Here is a 21,542-nt window from a genome sequence, read left to right on the forward strand (position 1 = left end):
TATGGGTATTCTTTGTTCATTGTGGAGTCACCTCCACATTAAGAGTGTCACTGGTACTAAAGTGCAACACTGCAGACTGCTGGGCTCTGTTAGACTTTTGTCACCACGGTACTGCTGAAACCTGCAGTATGACTAGCGTTATTTCTGCTTTATTGGCTGCTCTCCCTTTTGGGGCTGACTAGACAAGGGTTTGCTGCTGTGTTAGGGACCCTGGAGGGCTGACACTCAGCTGTGAAAAATGGAGGTGGCACCAAGCCTGCAAGATGCCATGTGAGCATTTTACTTGAGGACTCTTCAGAGTGGGATTTGGATATCATGAGAGCCTTGTTAAAACCTTCAGAAGAGATGAAGGTGGTCTGTAAATGCGGTGTCTTGGAGAATTCTTTTTGGTCCAGAATAAAAGAGAGCTTATTGATTAAATGGCTTCTAAGCCGTGCTTGATTTGCTGGGAAGGTCTTACATTGTTTTGGAGTAGTCTTTGCTCTCACAGCAAGAACCATGTAGTTGTCCCCTGCTTCCATGCAGACACTTGAAAGTGCTTCCTTCAAGCTCAAATGTTATTTTGCTGAAAAGCAGCAGCAGTTTCCAAAGGACATAACAAGGCCTTTATCTGTGTTTTACATGCATTGCAAATTCGCTTGGTTACCTTTGTGCCTGTGTACTGGGGACTTGCTGCACCAGTTGTGTCCCAGCGATAGCAAACAAGAAGAACATCCAAAGAATTAGCAGCCACCTTCTCAGAAAACTTGCTTATGCTTTATAGCAATGTATTACTTCCAAAACATTTCCTCAGTGTGATTAATGGTGCACCAGATAAAAATCTACCCTGGGTAAACTCAGGGAGTGCCATTCTCAATGTATTCTTGACATGCTACAAGTTTGTTACTGTGTTTTCTTTTGTTTTGTTTCATAGTGATTGAACCTCAATCATAAAGTATTTATCTCTCAGCCAGGTGCTTATTTGTAGGCCATCAGCTGTGCGTTTTTTGACTAGGAACACCATGAGACAGTTCTTTGCAAATTACCTGTTTGGGTGGGAACTGCTTAGCAGTATTTACTCCAGTGAGGAAATATGTGTCACTTACAAGTAAAAGGTTGGGAAACAGTAACGCTGGCGTGGTGTTTTTAAAGTCCTGGGATTAATGTGGTAGATCTTCTAAATGTGGCTGTGAGGGTTCCTTTGTCTCTGATCCCAGCTTCTCTTTTTTTTTTAGGCACAGCTCGAAGCTCAGAGGGCAACTCAGGATTTTCAGAGGGCCACTGAAGTGCTGCGTGCTGCAAAAGAGACCATTTCGCTTGCTGAGCAGAGGCTACTGGAAGATGACAAACGTCAGTTTGACTCTGCCTGGCAAGAGATGCTCAACCACGCTACTCAGAGGGTAATACAAACTTTGCCCCAGCATCTGTCTTTTACATATTTTGTGTTCTCCTGCGGTGCATGAGCCTTAGTTTCTGAAAAAACAAATTTTTGTATCGGTCCAGATACTTGACATGTAGGAAATGAAGCTACAGCAAATTATCAAGTCTGAGGTTAAATGATTTGGGTCTTGGGCAGCTACTGGGACAGCTATAGTTTTCCATCTGGCTGTGCTAGTAGCTAGTGGAGTAGCTCTCTAAAGAAAAAAAAAAAAAACAACAACCTTCTATATAATAGGGGTAAACAGTGTCTTAAGGCGTATATGTATTTGGAGTTATGCCAGAATAATTGCATAGGAATGGCTATTCCTCAATACACCTGTTATGGAAGCTCTTACTCTGGGAAAACAGGAACATGTTCCACTGTTAGTATAACCTGTTCTTAGTATGGAGTAAGTTGAACAAGGCACTTTACTTTGGAAACGTGTGTTTGAATGTAGAAATGTGTGTTGCATTTTAAGCTTGCATACTGCTCTATCCTGAATTAACTTTCAAATTTAAACAAGGTTTTACTTCCTTTGTAAAGTCTTTTTAAATCTACAGAAGATATGCACTGTCTAACAATGAAAGGTGGTATTCGTTTTAGCAGCTGTCAAGAAGAATTTTCTTGTCATTTGCTGCATCTCTCTTTTCCTGTCTGTTGGGGGGGGGGGGGGAACAGAGAATTGTTTTGTTTTTTTTTAACATGAAAGAACCAAAAATCGAAGTTAAAAACCTTTGTTCTGTCAGAGTTCCCTTAATATGCCAGTGAAGCTGAATTTGCTATTCCAAATATGCTAGCTTGCCATACAATGTTTGTATTGTCTTGCAGTCCTCAATGCAGGAGCTCTGTTCTGTTGCAGGAGTTTCTCAGTTATAAGAAAGCCTCTTATTTCGGAGTGAATTGTAAAAACCAGCTGCCTGATGAAGAAACCGGGAACAAAAAGGGTGTTGGCTGTGTGTAGGGGAGACATGGAAAACCTGGTGTATATTAACAAAGAGAAAACAAACTCCAGGCTCTCATTGTCCATATTATTATTAGGTATTTGCAGATCTGGTAACCTCTGTGTTTCTGAAGAGAGCCCCACCTTTGCAGTGCACATACGCCAGGACACCAGCAGCTGTCATTTTGCCTAGTTGTTATCCCTGTTCAATATGAGCAAAGTCCAGAAATGCATACACAATTTTTAATTACCGGAATAGATAGATGAGAAAACAGGAAGCATCTAAGGAGTTGCTTAGACCTCCTGACTGCTAAACTGCTGAGATCTGGCGGAGAGTGACAGCCAACCGTGTATCAGCTGCCTCTCTAGCTGGTGTAAGAAAAATTTGTGGTGGGGTGGGTGAGGAAAGAAATGCTAGCAATTTTGAGAGTTCAAATGAATTCCTCTTTTCCTTGGATATTTCAAGGGCATGCCTGTGTCCTTCTACAACCCTTAATCCTTCCCTGACAGTCTGCGAGAGGACTACACCTGAGATGGGCAAACCCAGTGATTTAGAGCAGAAGATGGCTGCTGACAGGATTTGGTGGAGTCATGCTGGTAGTGTTGATACGTATCATCACTGAATGCAGAATCTGCTTGTCAGAGGACTGATTCAAATCATAATGTCTCTGATGGTTACAGCTGAACAGTAAATAGGAACTTTAATTTATTTACTGCAGTTATAAAATCTCGTCGGCACAGACTGGATTGTATAGAGCAGTGGATGGCTCCTTGAATGGAAAGCGTGTTACCCAGCTCTTCCTGGTGCTTAAAATAGTCTGGGTAAGCTCAATTCCCAGAAAGCACCTATCTGCACCTTTCCAGGGTACAGCAGATTTTTAAAGAGTTACATGGAAGTTTGTCTCATGATTTTCATTGACCATACTGGAGGTCTGAAGGCTAGGGCAAGAGCCAAGAGGGGTGAAAATGCTATTGGAAGTCCTGACTGAACAGACGCAGCATTTGTTTGGAGTGCTTGACTGAGCTTTATAGTGTCTTTAGGAGCAGCATAAATACTTTCTTGGCTTCAGTGCATGCAATTAGTGAAGTGCTGAGCGTTCAGTGAGGTAAACAGAGAAACTGGGGTCTCAAGGAGCAGAAAACATCATCATTTCTTACCAAGCTATGAATTGAAAACAGGTTGGAGGATGAGATCAATTAGAATAAAAGTTCTCCTTGACTGCCACAGCGTTGCTCTTAACTGAGATCGTTAACTAGTAATTACATTAGAAATTACTAATGGAAAAAATTGTTGCTGAGGATTAAGAAATAGAATTCCTCCACGTCCACATATAAAATCACTCTTGGAGAAAGTTTTTGCACTCTAGTTGTTTGTATTTGCTAGCTTTTTTGCATGTATTTATAAATGACAGTTGTACTGGGCAGAGAATAATCTTGCACTGGGCCTTGTACAGCAATGAATCAAGTGCAGAGAAGCACTTCTGTGCCAAATGTTAGAAGTGGGCTACTAATTAATTTGTTTCTCTATTGATAGAAATGTCAGGCCAGAGTAAAGTGTTTTTATTTGCTATTCTTAGGCAGAGGTAGCAGGCTGTACTGAATTAATCTGAAATTTGGTACAAAACCTGAGCCCTCTAGCCGCAAAGAGAGGGCATAAAGGAAAAGGGTAGACAAGAGGACAAATGAGATTCTTTTTTTTTTTTGTGTACAGTCATGTATGGAAATACTGCCAGGCTATTTTTGCATGTGACCCAATGGATGTAGACAAAGACTTGGGTTCCAGAGTACCGAACAGAAAATGCTGTTTGCAGACCCTCACTGGGAGGACATGGAGATAAGGGTTTCATGTTGTAATTGCTTTTTGATTTCTTCATAGACTGAAAAGCTATTAACGCTATTTTTAATGTGACAGTCTAACAGGTTACTGTAAACAAGGCTTTTGTAGCTGCTGATACAGAAAATCATGTAATTAAACCAATGAGAAATGGGAGAGTTACTGAAATTTTGGTTAGGCTGGAAGCATAACATGTGGAAGATATTTTTATTCATGGAGTAGACAGGACCAGCATGAATAAGTACAGGGAGTACCGGCTGTCACTCAGCAATTTTTCCACCTTGCAGTTTGAGCTACATTTCCAAAGGAAGCTGGGTGTCTAAATAGGAGCTGGATGCTTGCCTGCCTGTGAAGATGCAACTAATCCCTGTAAATGTCTGTGCTTGAGCTGTGTGTTGACCACAGTGAAGCACAGGACTGTGATGTGATCCTGCAAATCATGCAGATGCTTTACCTGCTTCTACTCTTAACTTGATGTGTGGTTTTGGGTAAATTCCTGTGGGTTTTTTTCTAGATGTCCGTTTCTCCACAGATCTGAGGTAAGTGTAATGACACCTAGGCTGGGATTTAGCTCATCCGTTTCAAGTGTCTAGAACATTACTTGGTACATCCCAGTTACTTGCCTAAATTTCCATTATGGTCAAAGGAAGTCTGATCAATAAGTTGATGATGTCTGGAGAACAATTCATGGGACCAGAGGGGCAAGTTCATTGTAAGACAAATTCTCTGTTGATTATAACGGAAATGTAGTCACCTAGCTTGCATATAGACAGGTTTGATGAGCTCTCAAGATCCCTGGAGAAAAAAAGTACTGTTCACTGTTATCCATTGGTTTATCAGGTTTTTGGTAACTGCAGTTTGTGTTTAAAACTTGCAGAAAATGTTTTTGAGAAGTGGAAGCGTGTTGCCTATCTGCAAGTACCTTGAATCATAATGCTGCGGTTTGGGGTGCAGAGAGCAGGGTTATAAAAGGGCCAAAAGATGGAGGATTTTGGAGCAATGAATGAGAGAGATCTTCACATTTATACTGCTGTTGAAAATCATTCATAGATGTGTACAAAAAGAAAGTGCTGACAGATGTGTTACCTCAAGTTTGAGACAAGCTGGAGCAGAAAGGAAGATCCTTCATGAATTTCAAGAGAAATTGCTAATTTCTAATTGCTGATGCAATCTGCAATCTTAAACAGGTTCTGCTTTTACAGTCTTTCGTGAGATATGTTCAGTTCATAAATTCTGGCAGGGAGAAGAAATGTTTTGGCTCTTGATCATGAGACATTTGAAAAAGGAAGGGATGAGGGGAGGGTGAAGAAGGAGGAGGCATGCTCCCTCTTGGTTTAATTTGGCTTGTGAAGTTCCCTTTGATATTACACCATGAAGTACCATCTGTCAGTGTAAAATGAGTGGGTACTTTTGTGATGTAGAGAGAAGAGATGCTTCCTGCAGACAAAAATACCTGGAGAAAAAGGGGAGAAAAGAAAAGACTATGAAGGAAACAACAAAAATATGCGCATTCTTCCCTGCCCTAACCTCTCTGTCACTTCACCCTGGAAATGCAGGGGTTAAATGCGATCCCTTGTATTGTTGATTCTGTCATTCTGGTTTACTGATCTTGCATGGTCCCTTACCTCTTTTATTTCTAATTCTTCCCCTAGAAGAACCATCAATTTTTTTTATTTTTTTTTTTGAGACAGAAACAGTTGTCTAGAGTAATTCTCTGGCTTAGATGGTCAGCTTTGCTTAATTTCACTGATAAATTTTTCTTTTGCATCTGTTGTTATTAATGAAATTTTGCCTGGAGTCCATCTTTGACTTTAGATTATGCAAATCTTTTGGGGGAAACAAAGCTACTTGTACAGATTGATTCACTAAAAATGTATGCTCTACACGGGCCTTCCTTTCCCAGACGTCTGGGTTGGAAATAGAGGGTGAGGAAGGACAGAAGAGGGATTGATTGATACCTGTGTTGGATTATTTTGTTTGTTTTGTTTTCCAATAGTTATATCTCATAGCCTGTGCTACCTGGGAGAATGAGTTCTGCCTAGAAGAGGTGATCTAGTAATTAAGGACAGGTGTGGGCTACAGAAATATCCAGTGAATGTGTAAGCATCCTAGAAGTTCACCCACTCTGGATGTTTTTGTGTAAGAGTGAGTCCTCTGCTCACCCCAAGGGTATGAATGGCAGGTACGATGTTAGGAGGAGAGGTCTGTCTTGCAGTCGTGATTTGAAGAGTTGTCATCTTCACTTTTATCTCTGCCTTTTTCTATGCGATGTTGTTGCATCTGTGATGGCTTAGGAGCATCAACAAGGCAAGGCTGGTGGTAGAAGCACAGTGACTCTTATTAGACAAAACGGCTTATTTGGTAACTGTGACCAAAAGCTTGTTTTCAAGTCCATGTAAGACTACTTTTTCCCCAACCATATTATTAGGTCTGACTAAAAAGTACTTCTTTCCCACACAAGTCTTATCAATCTTCTTCTAAGACCTTTTTAAGAGGTGAGGGATTTCCCTAGCTGATCTTACACTGATCCTCTCAGATGCAGAGGTGGCAGCATGGTTTGCAGTCTGTCTACCTGCCCTAATGGACAGCTTCTCTATTTGAAGGCCATTTGGCTTTTGTGGAGGGGTGGATGATATTTTTGTTTCTTCTTGTCTGAACAAAATATTAAATACATGGTTTTCCACAGAGATACTGCACAGTCTGCCAGGTATTGTTCTCAGCCTCAGGCGTGCACCTTGAGCCACTGTCCCTGGGGGAAGAGGACAAACTGTCCTCTGCCTCTCCACAGACTTATGTGGGTAATGTGAGCCCAGACAGAATGCCCATAGGAAAACAAGGGAGTGCGGGGAGATGGTTTTCCTTACATCACTGATTTCTCAAAAGGATGAAGTATACATCCTTTTTTTTTCTTTCCAGAAAGGGTAATGAACGTGGATATATATGGCTGGCAGAAAATTCCATATTTTGTCAGGTATTTTGAGGATTTATGATCTGTCATCCTGAAATCCTAGTTCTGCAGGGTTCAGCATTTCTGTGATATTTGATATGAACGATGTGCAAAATCAACATGGTACTGGACAGCTAACCTGCTTGATGACCCTGATGCTTGTAGTATTTATCATGTGGTTCATCCCAGATATCAAAGTTGATGCTAATTTTGCCCCAAGAATGGACGCGAGGGATTGGCATTTAATTGAGCATTGGCAAATTCCAGACGCTCCCATTATTTTGTAGCTTCCAGCATTTTTAAATTGCAGTTTCCTTGCCACACTACAAAGCTGGCGAACCAGCTTCTGTGCAGTCTTTGGAGACTGCATTTTAATTTAAGCCGCTTCCACGCTAAAATCAGCTTTGTCTGACAAACGTCACTAGGGAAAGTCATTGCATCAACCTAGCTTTCCAACAGTTGTTCAAGATAAGAGGCTGCAGCTTGTTTTTCAGGATGCAGGAGAGAGCCTGTTATCAATCTGACATATTTTTTTTTTTGACCTTTCTTCAAAAGGTCACCTATTTGTATATAAAATAGGTGAAGGGTATTGGAGTTGAGTATATTATTTTTTATCTAATCAGAAGAGCCTTTGGAAACCTTTCTTTCTCATAGTTTAAAGTTCTGTAGCAACTTCTTTGTTTAATAATAATTGGTGTGTGCAGATGAACAAAACATGGCCCCCATTTGTGGCAGCAAGAGCTTCTAGTTGATGCTGATGCAGCTCAGCTTTGGGGTGTAGCAGTTTCATGCTTTCATTTAGGCATCAGAAAGGACAACATGACAGTTTTCCTGAGAGGAGCAGCACTCCAAGCAAGTCAAAGTTGACTGTGCTTTTTTTCCCTGTTCAGTTCAGCTGGAGGGCTAGGGAGCTTTCAAGAAATGAGAGCTTTGTGGGTGAGGTTATTTAAAATCAAGGTACCGTGAATATCCTCTCTCTGGACAGATCCCTCTCTGGATCTGAGAGCTCAGATGCTCGTTCTGATGGTGGGAGCTAGTTGGAGTAAGTTTGCTTGAAGTTGTGGAGTAGTTGGTTTCACAGCTGAGACATTTCAAAATCCAGTACTGGAGAAAATCAAGTCCTGCCATTTTTTGTATGGATATGTTCATGGCTGCGAGAGGAGCCTGAAAACTGCTTGCTTTCACCTCATTGCCAGACCAATGGAGAGGTGCCACCACTTTTCTTACTTTAAACATATCGTTTACCTCCCTGTCTGGATCTTGAGCGCTAGTGCATTAAAGAAAACAAATTTTCTGACTTACACCTCTGACATCTCAAATTTGCACAGTAAAAGTACCCCAGACAGAATTACTGGCAAAGCATGACTATAGGATACCAGCAGAGCAGCTAATGGAAGGAGGAACATTTACTTTTCCTGTTGCTTTTGTAGACTCCTAATTGCTGCAAAATGCCAGGGCAGTGAGCGTTTGTTTATAAAGCTGTGAAAAAACGATTGCTTGAAGAATTTGCTAGCTTGTGTGCGGGGCTGCAGCAGGCCCTGGCTTGCTGTGGAGAGTGGCTGTCGTGATGGGCCTGGGACTGCTGCACGTTAAGCATCTTCTTGCCCAGAGAGTGGCTGGTCCTCAGCACAGCTTCCCTCATCTGCGTGATAGAGATGTCAGCTCAGGGCTCGAACCTCTGTACATTTTTGATGTTGAAAAATGTGATTTGAGGCTGGTCAGGTGTCTTAAGAGAAAAGCCGTCTTCCTGGACTTCTGCAAATGGGCAGTCATTGGACGTGCTGTTTTCTGGTGACTGGTGATTTGGGCTGGACTGTGTTTCAGTCCTCCCACCGCTCCGGTTGGTTTTCAGCCCTTTCCAGACTGGTGGGATTGCAGCTGGGGGCCTGAGCAGCCTGCTGGGAAAGGCAGGCTGCTGTGAGAGAAGCAGGAGGGAACAGAAACAATGCTCTTAAATATAACTGGGTGACTTCTGCTAACACTGCTCCGCTCCTGAATATCTGACTGGGTTAAAAAATGGGTGATCCCCAAATCTGAGGCCTTTCTAGAACTTCTGGTAAGACCTATTAGGCAAGAAGCTGCAACACCTCTGTCATAATTAACACAGCATTTGCAAATCTCACATATTGCTGCTCCTTTCAGGAAAGCCTTTTAAGTAGGTTCATTGAAAGTAATTTTTTCTATACCCTCACTTTCCTGACATGAGCTGATTGGAGAGATTAGGCTGATGCTGTTAATTAAAATGCTAGGAAATGGATCATTGCATCTTGCTACTCAACCTGTTTTTTTTCCCCTCTTGAAGGTCATGGAGGCGGAACAGACCAAAACGAGAAGTGAGTTGGTTCACAAGGAGACTGCAGCCAAATACAATGCCGCCATGGGAAGGATGAAACAACTGGAGAAGAAGCTGAAAAGAGCCATCAATAAATCAAAGTATGCTTTACGTTTGGAGATGAGTTTAGTGGTGAAATCTGTTTGGGGGAAATACCCGTTCTGTGGGGTTTTTCAGACTCGTGACAGAGTGTTGCCTTTTGTCCCTCTCCCTTTGGGGTCCTGTCTGCATGCAACAGCCTCACAGCACATTTGGCACTGGTATTTGTCCTTGCGTTTGTTGTCCTTTTAAGTGTCTTTTGAAGCACCTGACTTGATAGACTGGTGAACTGAGCAGGATAAGAAACCTTTTCTGGGCATATTCCTTTTCTTGTTCTAGTGCATCAAACCCTTTGGTGACATGTGACTTGTGAATCCCATGAGCCTGTTTCTCATAGATGCTGCCGACAGAGCTGCAGCGCTCTGTGCATAGATATTTTGCAGCTTAGGATTGTTTACTGTTTAGTTCTTATTTTTAGTTAGGAGAGCAACAAAGCAAGTAACGGAAACCTGAAAGGTGCAAGACTGCATCAGTGTAGCGTGCTGTACATCAGGCATGTTTACTTCCTAATGCTGCCGTAGCAAAGCCATGCGAGAGCTGTTCTTGGGGAAGAAAACACACTTCAGAGAGCATAGCTAAACAGCAAGCGTCATTAATAAACGTGTCTGCATTTGATGTGCAGTTTTGCTCTGTTGCGGAGAAATGAAACAGCTTTTTGCTCAGAACCTGTTTAAAATTTTGGCCTTGTTTACAACCAATTCTTAATCCTCTTTATATTTCACAGTCGTTCTCTTTATATTTCCAGGCTGTAGCTTGTCTAAACAATCTGCTTGCTGTAGTTAGCTTTTAATCCTTCCATCTAAAAATGACTTTTTGGTGAAATTGGTCAACTAAAAAATCTATTTTGATAGATTTGTTTGCTCAATTCAAGAAAGGATTAGCACTTCTCAAGGAAGTTTTCAAGCATGTTTGCTGAAACAGTGTAGCAGTGTGGCTTGGTAGAATGAGCTGCATGCTGTTCGTCTAGCACTGCACAGGGACTGTGAAAAACATCATCAGATCACTAAATGACAGATTCCTCTGGATAAGAGCAATATCTGAGAAGTGGTTTGGATTCTGGGAGTTCCTTCCTTACAATAAGATTTAAAATAAAGACCCCAATAAGTTGTCAGTAGGGTCCTACATACCTTTTTATAGCCGTGATGGTACTGAGCCTGATGCCCCAGCTGCCTCTTGTGTGATTTGCCTTATGAGTCTTCATTTCCTCGCTGAAACTACCCTCATGGGGATGTTGTCTTCTGTCATCCTCCTTTGGACAAGCTGGTTTTCACTTGTGCGTAAGGATCCCAACACATTCCTTTGTCTCACAGCAGGGCTGACTGGAGCATAAACCACCTAGGTAGGGTGTTTTGGAGATCCTTTATTAAGGGGTGTACAGAAACACCAGTTCTAACCTAGTGTTGAAGTAGAAGATACCTGATGGCACAAACAGGCTTCTCTTGGGTGTATTTGAAGTCATGCTACATAGGGATGTTGGAAAGGTCAGTTGTCTCTCAACGTTGCAATTTTTGCATAAAGGAAAATTGAAACTGAGCCGAAAACATCAGTGCTGTCAAGTAGCTACGTACTGGGAAATGGGGCTGCTGAATTTGCGGCTGCTTGTATTGTAGGGTGTAGCTGGCTGTTTTTCAGGAAGGATTTAATACCAGCAAACCACTCTGCCTTTCTCCCTGGGTTGTGCAGGAGGGTTGGCTATAATGCCTGGGCCTTTCAGGCCCATGTTGTCCATCTTCTTTCTCCATAAATGCATGGGTAAACATGCTGAAGAGTTGCTCTTTCCCATGCAAAAAATTATTTGCATTTGCTCCTCACTACAGTCTGGATTAAGATGCTTAAAGTGTTACTATTTGAAAGTAAGAGTGGGACAGCCTGGAGGAAAGTCATTTAGGTGATTTGCCATGTAAAGTTGATGAGTGGATGATTATTGAATTGGTTTGGTTTGGTTTTGCTTTTAATTTTGTTTCTGGGTGCTTACTTGTTTGTAAGCTATGAATGTGCATATGGCTGCATGTTCTTACCAGTTGCCAGATCTTTTGGCTCACTGCCTCTGAGCTGTCGGATAACGAACTTGCCTGTCTTAGCTGGTTTTTGGAAGTCACTTTCTGCTCTGGTGACTTGGGCAAAGTGTCTTTCACTTTTCCTGTCATCTACTTAAAAAGCACTTGGCTTGACTATGCAATGTCATGGACTTAGACAACTGATGATGTAGGACACTGATTGCATCAGTGAACGATTCACCAGCCCTGCTGTGTCATGGACCAGGTTTCAACAGTTACAGGGTCGTGGATGTTAGAGAAGAAGTGACCCGAGGAGACACGAGTCCCTACACTGCCAGTGCATTGCTCTCTGCTGGCATTACACGCCCGGCTCTGTGTCAACAATGAGTGAGGAAGAGTGCTTACGTTAGAGCTCCTACATGTCAGGCTGTTGGTGTCCTTTTCCTGGCTTTGATGGCATCTTTCTTGTCTGTTACCTGTAAACATGCCTGCTCAAATCGGGGCTTTTTTTGCTGCCCGCTATTATATCAGATGATATTGGCTTGTGGGCTTCAAAACTTTGAAGCTGGAATGTGGTTTCTAGGCTTTGTGCTGCACCTCCTGTGTTCCTGGCCTCCTGCAAGTTCATAAGCAAGTTCTGTTGTCTATAATGGGGAGTAGACTGGGTGTGATGCTGTCGTCTGCGGCCAAGCAAACTGTCAGAGAGCCGTGTAGTGGGAGGGAAGTGCCTGGTTGGGCCATTGGTGGGAAGTGCTGTGCCCTTACATGTGGTGCTCTGACCTCCCTTCATCCCCTCTCCTTCACTGAAAGAAACTAAGAACTGCCCCTCCACCCCCATATCTAAACATTGGGAAGTCTAAGTTTTACCTTCTGTGGGGAATTTACGTGTTCTGTGGGCTCAAAAATTAGATGGATACCAGAGGATGCCTACGCCTGAAGCTGGACATCGTGTTTAAGTATCTTGCAGAATCTACGTCTGAAGGAATGACTCTGTCAAGTCCGAAACCTGGAATTTTGCAATTTGTATTTAGATCAAAAGACCCATGAGAAATAGATATAGGGGTGGGGGGGAGACATCGAGAGCACATGTAGGTGTTCTACCATCTAGATAGTAGTCTCTCGGGATTACAGTGAAACACAAAATAGCGATGTTAACGCTATGGAGAGAGCAACTCCCACTCCAGTGCTCTGCATTCAGTCCCAGTGATTGTAAACAATTGTTCTTTTTTTTTTCCACAGACCTTATTTTGAACTCAAGGCAAAGTACTATGTCCAACTAGAGGTACGTATGTAATTCAGATCCATCTGAAACTCTTTACTGCTTATGATAAATTCTGAAATTACATCTAAAGTGCTCCAACAACTGTGTTGTGTTTCTTTACAAATCCAATTCACTTCAAAGCCTCTTGAGCAATTTTGCTAAGCACGTTTTAGAGGTAAAAGACTAAGAGAGGCTTTGTTTCCGTGTGTGAAATAAATTTGAACACCGCTGCTTACTGCCAGAACTGAACAAATGCTGTTTCACTATCTTTACTTCTTGTAGTTTGAAGTCCCTGTCTGGGATTTGTTTGGGCTTGTTTTTCTTCTTTTTTTCCTATGTTTTATGCATCAGACTGTTTAACTGTGCTTGGAGTGCTCCTTTCACTGGTCGGGTCAATTAACAGAACAAGTAACTTGCTTGTAGTACTCAAACATCACATGGATGTAAATTTCTGATTTTGGGTTTGGCAGAAGTGGGATTTTGGGTTTGGCTGGATAGGCTGCCAAGGCTTTTTTTTTTTTTTTTTGGCATCTCCACACTGCACTCTGTGTGGTGCAATGATGTCTAGCTAGTGCTTGGGCACAGCCCGTGCCTTGCAGGGCACAGAGGCCCTGGGATATGCATGGGATGGTAATCCCTGCTATTACAGCCTTTAGTCTTGGAGCTGCCAGGGGTGGGAGAGTAAAGTCGCACTAAAAATTCAGATGCAAGGATTGCTCTCTTTCTATTTGAGTGACTTTTGCTGCACATGGCCCCTGAAAACTGGGAGCCTGGCTACTCACTGTTGGGTGGTAGCTGGTGCTGTAGGTGTGTGGGATGTGCACAGGGTCTAAGTGGAGCACGTTGCCTTGCACTGTTGGCCACAGGCTCCAGTGGAGTGGTAGGTCAGCAGGAGCCTAGCTAGAAGAAGATTCTCATTCCTTGCCTGGGATATGCCTTTTTTGTGAGCCCTTCCCTGGGCTGCCTGAGATGTAACAGCACTTTGGAAGCCTCAGAGACTCTGGCACACATCTTTTCCTTGCCAGGATCTAGGCCTGTGCTGCCCTCTGTTCCTCTGTCTTGCCTGCTGTGTGTAGCCTTGGTCAGCAGCTGCAGCTGCATGGAGCTGAGCCCTCGCCCGTCCGAGGCTGGGTGCTAGCCTTCTGGCTAGAGGCATCTTTTGAGAAATCCCCTTTTCTCCATGGGCAAAGGCACGTTGTTTGGGGGCCTGTTGCTTCTCCATGACAGCTCCTGAGGACCCTTTAGTTATTTTATACTTTATTTTATACTTTACACAATAAGCAGGGTTATTGTGTAAAATATAATACAAAATATAGCACAGATTGCTTTTAATGTACAATATAAAACAAACTTGAGACAGCTACAGATACACAAGCAGTGTTTTGCCTTTGGGAGACAGGGTGTGCCATGCTTGCCCTTGCTGTAGAGTGGGGTTTGGGCCTGGGGACACGGAAAGTACTGTATTATAGCTGGCAGGGTTTGGGGGTTGCTACTTTCTGGTCTGCAGGTTTTAGTGACCAAGAAGTGATGGCTTTGGTGGTCAGAGGAGAGTGAGGCTTATCCCCTTTAGAGACAACCCACAGCCATGGTGTGCCCTGCAGGCAGGGGCTGACAGCAAACCCTTAGGGGTTGGTTGTGGGATAAACAGCAACATACTGTTGAGAGCTGCATTCATGTTAATGAGAGATCCTGCATGTTAATGGGGGGACCTGTGTTCTATACTTACTCAGGGGCCAGTACCACACTCCAGAGGCAGTTCCAGCCCCTGGCTCCTGTGGTTTGCCTTGCTGCTGTCTCCTTCATAAGTGCCACTGCTTGCGCTGAGGTGCTCTTGAATCACAAACTCTCCCATCACTGACATACCATCCCTGGTTTATGCTAGCTTGCCTGTGCAGAGCCACGTCATGTGGATACGTAACGGAGAAGTGCACACTGTGTGTTGTTCATAATGAAAGCCCACCTAATGCCTGTCTTCCTTGTTAGCAACTGAAGAAAACAGTGGATGACCTGCAGGCAAAACTGGCCCTGGCAAAGGGAGAGTATAAGACTGCCTTGAAAAACCTGGAGATGATCTCAGATGAAATTCACGAGAGGAGACGGTCCACTGCCATGGGGCCCCGAGGATGTGGCGTGGGTGCTGAAGGGAGCAATACCTCTGTGGAAGACCTGTCAGCAAGTAAACCTGAGTCGGACACCATCTCCAGTGAGTACGAAGTGCTCCCGTGCCTGGGAGTATCCCACGGGCATCATAAGAAATGCTGAGATGAAGGTTGCTCTGCGTATTCTGCAATTTAAAATTTGCTGGCTGTGTGGGACTGTGGCTAACTTGTTAACACTTCTCATTATTACAGGAGTTGATTGTATTCTTTAATAGCCAATTTTCAACGGGAAGGGATATGAGTTGAAGTGCATCAGCTGTTCCCTTAGCATCACTGTTGTTTTTTGTACAGTGCTGTATGGAAGGAACAAAATTAATGCACTTCAAAGCACGCTTCTAATTTTTAAGCCAGTGGTGCTGCTGTCGGTGACTTGCCTGGGGTGAGCGCAGGCTGTTGCAGATCATTCAGCCAGGTTGCTGAGGTGGCGGAGCTGTTTGGAAACAGAGCTTTTGGATCAAGTGCTTGTCATGCAGGGCTGGGCCTGTGGCAGAGGGACTAAAGTTGCAGCTACAATATTACAGAAAGGCGTGATGCTCTCACAGAGGGGTGTAAGGATAAGCTCCTTTGCACTGCCGGATCTTTTGTCAATATGTGATTTCAGCAGAGCATGTGTGCTGTGAACAAGGGAAGCTAAGAAGCAGCAAGATGCTAATGCAGTGTACTGAGAGGCTCTGTGCGAGAGATGTTTCTCTTGGGTGACAGCAGCAACCACCAAGCAAGCTCTAAGCCTAGGTAACCTCTGCTTTTTGGTGGCACGTGGGGACCTTCAGTTGCAGACTGGAGTGGTCTGTTGTATTGTGAGTTTGCTTTTGTTCTATGTCTGGGATAGATAGTGGATGGATGGACATTGCATATGGCCTACTTTTTCCTCCTTCCTCTTCCTTCCTTTCTTGATGCAGAAAGTATTTTTTTGCTGCCCAGTCCCACAAATCCCAGTTTAATTTGTGTTTCAGCTCCATTTCTGCAGGGAAAAGTCTAGGTCAGGGTTGCAGGAGTTCATAATTACACTACTCCGGTGTCTGAACGCTGAAGGTGCAGTTCCCTTGTAGCTGCTGGTGCGTACCAACGCCGAGGCCTTGTAGATCTGTGCCGGGGGAGCAGGGAGGCAACCCTGGGCTGGCCTCCATCCTCTGCAGTGGCACGAGTTTTCACGTGATGTGCTGGAGCTCTCTCACTCGGTACAGTGCAGCTGGGACCCGAGTTGCCACAGCAAGCGAGTGTGGTGTCTGGGCCATCCGATGCAATGGGATTTCGGTATGGCTGCATATCTTCTGCCACCCTGAAGTCTGAAGGTTGAGCCTTTCTGAATTAGGCAGGGATTGCCTCTTTGGATACCCACAAGTCCCCTCTCCTTGGGCAGAAGGCCTCCCCAAGAGCCTTAGGTATAACTGAGTTGGAGGGTTTTCTTGTGCTGAAGGAGTTCAGGGGCCCGGTATGTAGGGGCAGACAGAGCCAGGGAAGTTAATTCAGAGCAGCCAGTTGCTGGTCCTCCTGGCCGCTGCTGAGGCTGCAGCACCAGCTCATCCCTCTCTTTGAATTGCACAGTCTGACACAAGTGGAAGGACTCCGGGTTGCATCTAGTGCCAGCGCAGAACTGGCTTACGACGGCAGGACGAGCAGCCTGCCAGGCATAATAACCAAAATAGCCTCCACAGGTTAAGTTCTTGTGCATTGTAACATGGGGGGGTGGGGGGGCAGGGGGGCACCAAGGCCCTTTTATATCTTGATTTCTGTCTGCTGGAGTTGAATAAAACACCTCATCATCAGCAAGAGTCTCTTGGCCCTGTGTTACGGTAAGTTTAGATGGTGTTAAGTAAGCTACAGTTTCAGTTGTGCTTGCTGTAGGCTGGCTGGTGTCAGTGCTTCTTGCCAAGCAGAGGACTCCTATAATGGCAACAATCTTTTTTTCCTAACCTTTTTTTTTTGCTTTCACTCCCTGCAAAGTTATCTGTATTGATCACTGTATATTGATAAAACACAGCAAGTGGGAAGAAAGGCCACTCTGCAGTCTTGGATTTCACATCCTTAAAAACAAAACAACAAAATCCAAACCACAACAAACTGCCTCTGAGCATAGAGTGCCCTGGAGTGGGCTAAGGAGGGTGGATAATGCTGTTACCCTTTTTATGTTTGAGGCCTTTTAGGTCAATTCTGCAATGTGTAAGTATGGGTCTGCAATCTGCAAATACAGCAGCACCGTGATGGTAGCTGCCTCTGTGGGTGCCCTTCATGTCCACGTGGTGCACATGAGCCCCAGGCTGCCGGGGTCACAGAACAACTACTTTGAAACATCTCCTTTGAGCCATTTTGTTAATGCTGCTGCTTTGCTCCTGCTGCTCTTTCAAGGTGGTTCTGAGCCTCTCTAACAATGGCAGGAATGGAAAGGAGGTGTATTTGAAGATAACCTCGGGTCACTCTAAATGTCTTGCTGTTCGTGGGTCTTCTTCAGACTGGTGTGATTCCAGCACACGCTTTTGTTGTGTAGAGGCTGATGCATGTAAAAAGACCTTCTGATTCCAATGGGGCTACTTGTGTGCAGAAGCCTTTGGTTCATAGATTCCCTTCCTGCAATGAGCCAAGATTGAAAAATATTGAGTTTTAGCAAAATCTACATGCCTATGTTGCACAAAATGGAACCTTCTTTAATGGATTCCTCCTCCTGTTGCTAACAAAGAGCCCGCAACTTAGTCTAGCCAGACAGTTTGGAGTTGATTTGCTTTAATTAGAACTCAGATCTGAGCAAACATGAGTGGGGAAAATGATACATGCGGGTGGGGCTTTTTTAAAATTGGCATTGCTTGGTGATCCTCATCCCAAAAGAGATCTTGGGAGTTCATGCCGGATTTTAACTGCAGAAGTGGGAAGATAAGGTGGAAGCAATCTGCCCCTGGAGCTACGTCTTTCTAAATACTGCCTTAAAAAACCAGCAGTCTGTGCTGGGATCAGGATGGTGCTGGCTGAGGTGGGCACAGGGTACTAGTTATGTACGAAAGACCACAAGTGAACATGGCCAGCTGGGCAGGGGGCAGCAGGGACAGTAAAAATCCAAGAGCGCCTTGGCATGAGGAGCAGTAGCTAGTGTAGAGCTACTACATTTTTGTTTCCCATGCTGTTGTCTTGCGTGGCATGGCTGGCAGGTGCGCTCCTCCTCAAAGCAGAATTGGGCCTTCGCAATCCACATGTGAAATGCTGGATTAAGGCTTTGCAAAGGGGGCAGAGTACGAGAAGAGGCAGGCGTTGGGTTAGCAGTGCACGCATGTACAGAAGGTGCAAACCTGAGAAGCTGCTGTTTCCCGGGAAGGGGGGAGGTTTGCTGACTGGAATATTCTTTGAATGTTGCAGTGGCTTCAGAAGTGTTTGAGGATGACAACGGCAGCAGCTTGATATCTGAAGAAGATTCGGAAACTCAGTCGGTGTCCAGCTTCAGCTCTGGTCCTACGAGTCCCTGTGAGGTGCCCGCTCAGTTTCCTCCTGCGACGCGACCTGGAAGCCTGGATCTGCCCAGCCCTGTATCCCTCTCTGAGTTCGGGATGATCTTTCCTGTCCTTGGCCCCCGAAGCGAATGCAGTGGGGCATCCTCCCCTGAGTGCGAAGCTGAAAGAGGTACGCACAGCTGGATACGCCCAGGGCCAATGTTTTTCAGCTTTATAAAGGGAGCAGGAAAACCCTCTCAGCTCCCCTAGGCATGTCGCCAGCTCGCTGGGCTCTGACCTGCTGATTGCTTCCCTGGGGAAGGCAGTTCTTGAAGGCCCTGTGTCCCACGGTTAACGATGACATCTAAAATGTTTTAATTATTCTTCTCCTCCTGGCTGGGAAGGTTCCCCAGTTCTGTCTCAGTGGAGGGGTTCGAGGTTTATCATGAAATAAGTGATCAGTGGGATTCTGATGATACGTTTATTTTAAGGAAAATCTGAGTGGGTTTTTTTTGTTTTGTTTTAATTACTGTCTTGCTGAAAATCCTGCTTTCCAGGAAAAAAAAAGAAATTAAATAACGTGCCAAAAGGAACCTCTTGCAGGCTCTGCTGGCCCTTGCTGACAAATTCAGACTAGAAGATTGCCACCGCTCTTGTGTACTCCAACCTAAGGCTGCTTACACTGTAATTTGCTGACGCAGTGCACAAGATGAGCGCGGCTTGGAAGGCCAACTTCGCTTTCGTTAAAAGCATCTTGCTCCTGTGTTGTTATTTTTTTGTGTGCGTGCTTTGGCAAAGGAAACTGCATAGGTACCCACTTGAAGCTTAAGTTGCAGAATGAAATCCGGGTTTAACATCTAGTTTAATCCTTTCTTTGCAGGGGATAGGGCAGAAGGGGCTGAGAACAAGACAAGCGACAGAATGAACAAGAATAGGAGCAGCAACAGGAGCAGCTCCACTGAGGGGCTGCCTTTGGATAACCGAATGAAGCAGCTCTCCCTTCAGTGCATGAAAATCAAAGAGGGAATATGCGCAGGCAGAAAAGCTGCCCAGATTGGCTGAGTCCTGCTTGTGCCCTGTCCTGATTAATGGGAGTATAAATATTTATACATGAACTTCTAAGTATTTGAAGAACATCGTGCCAATAATATATGCCAAATCTTAAGCGTTTACTCTAAGAACTTAAAACTGCACTGAGAAGTCTAATTGATGTGGAGGGCTGAAATTTTTATTCAGTAAATCCTTTGTAGGCCGGACGAGTTATCAAATGTTTAAGCCGTGCTCATATTTCACAGACTTTGTAAATTGTTTTGTAGCAGCCTGGCTGAAGCAATAAGTAGTAATGTTCCCTGTGTAAATTCATGCCAGTAGGGGGTCTGAAATTCAAGCCAGACATTTGCAGAGAGCAGTTTGGCTTCAGTTTTGTAGAACGAAATGCTCTTTAGATACAGTGGATCTCTCCAGTATAAGTGGCATATTCTTGAATCATCTGTATTTGTCTGTATTACGCTGAAACTGTAGAAATATTTTGTATACAGGAAAGCTGTTGCATGTGTGGGGTCTAAAAGCCTTCACTCTTCCCTTGGTGCTCACAGAAAGGATAAAGATGAGTCACACCTATAAAAACCGGTGTTAAGAGACAGATGGACAGGAAGGGGATGGTGACGCTCAGCGGTGGTAGACCCTTTCTAGCCACCTTCCCTGAGTCTGGCTTGGACTCCGAGCGTGATTCCAGTGACCAAAAAGAGTTGATTGGCCCCTTGTCCTTCCCCTCCACTGAGAAGTGAAGTATTATTTTTCAGCACTTTAAGTGTTTTGTTGGTTTTTTTCCCCCTCGAAAATGGGAGTCATAGATGTTTTCAGGATGGTTATGATAAGGGATTTGCCGTTGAGATATGCATGAAGAAAAGGAATTGCCAGTGTAGATTGACAATGTGTTCTTAAGCTTCTCTATAGGTTGTACTGTGTGGGGTTTTATAACTGTAAAAGGGACTTGGGATTTTAGTATGCCCTAGAGAAAGTGTTCAATAAAACTAGAAAGGGCACAGGCATGTTTTGCCAGCAGCTGTTAGGCAGTAGTAGTCTCTGGTAATTATGCTAATAAGTGGTAGTAAAAATCCTAGGACTCTTCAGTTTTGGTGGCTAAGCATTTCTGAAAGCACCATTTTATCTAAGATGTCAGTTTATATTGTTAATTTGATGGGAATTTTAGTATTGCCCAAAGTATTTTCTATTCTATGTTTTTGCAGTCCTGTTGTATTTCGTCCCTGCCACAGCTTGTGTATCTATTCTCAAAGTTAATGTAAAATTCTTCACACTACAGTAAACATTTTTGTTTTCCACGTTTCGAGTCTGCAAGCTAAGTCTATCTCAAGCGCGAAGAACCGAACCTTCTCCTGTGGCAAATTCAGTCTTTAAGCATCCACTCCCAGTTGAAGATTGCAGCCTGGTGTCACTCTGGTATTAGAATCCTTGGCTGTACGTGGACAACTGTTACCTCCTTCCGGCTTCCTGAACCCCCACATCCACCATTCACTTATTCTGAACTGTGTGAGACCAGAACTTGACTAAAGTTTTCCAAAATCCCTTATTATACAGAAAAGAGGAAGGTATTGTTACCCAATGCCTCTGTACTTAATGTTGCTGAAATTTGCTGTAAGGCCATGCAGAATTGGAGGTAAAAAAACATTTTCATAAAAATTTGATTCAATGCACTATAGCTGTTAAGATGTAATAGCTTTAAATATTTATACATTTACATCTTCCAAATACCCGAAGGCTGGACTCAGTGGTTCCGTCGTCTGATATGACCAACGCCTCGGGAAAAGCTGAGACTGACAGTATTAAATAAGTAATGAAAAGCAGTACAGAAGTGCCACATTGTATTAAATGTTTTTACTTAAACTTTTGTTCAGCTATTGTCTGTGCTGCATACAGTAAGAAAAATTAGCAGAGGTATTTGTGGTTGGGTATCTTATTTTTGCAGACTTTCCAGTCAACCCCCATAACATTTTCCTGGGTGGGTTTTTTGGTGGTGTTTGGGGTTTTTTTGGGGTGTTTTTTTAACCTCTCTTGCTATCAGATTTCCTCTCATCTTGCCAGTTCGGACTGGAAACCCGAACTCCCTGTACTTGAGCAATGAATTAATTTTATGTTCAGCA

General features: G+C 43.9%; 1 protein-coding gene across 1 annotated transcript in view; it reads left to right on the forward strand.

The window, feature by feature from the left end:
- Positions 1 to 20,724, forward strand: part of SH3BP5 (SH3-domain binding protein 5 (BTK-associated)) — a 53,495-nt gene extending 32,771 nt beyond the window's left edge. Inside the window, exons 4-9 of the mRNA XM_009879591.1 lie at positions 1,215 to 1,379; positions 9,423 to 9,553; positions 12,788 to 12,830; positions 14,793 to 15,012; positions 18,311 to 18,571; positions 19,262 to 20,724. Coding sequence (XP_009877893.1) covers positions 1,356 to 1,379; positions 9,423 to 9,553; positions 12,788 to 12,830; positions 14,793 to 15,012; positions 18,311 to 18,571; positions 19,262 to 19,443 — 861 coding nt within the window. The 5' untranslated portion in view covers positions 1,215 to 1,355 and the 3' untranslated portion in view covers positions 19,444 to 20,724. The remainder of the gene's footprint in view (positions 1 to 1,214; positions 1,380 to 9,422; positions 9,554 to 12,787; positions 12,831 to 14,792; positions 15,013 to 18,310; positions 18,572 to 19,261) is intronic.
- The last annotated feature ends 818 nt before the right edge of the window (positions 20,725 to 21,542 follow it).

The sequence above is a fragment of the Charadrius vociferus genome, unplaced genomic scaffold (assembly GCF_000708025.1).
Source record: "Charadrius vociferus isolate BGI_N301 unplaced genomic scaffold, ASM70802v2 scaffold722, whole genome shotgun sequence".
NCBI classification, from domain to species: Eukaryota; Metazoa; Chordata; class Aves; order Charadriiformes; family Charadriidae; genus Charadrius; species Charadrius vociferus.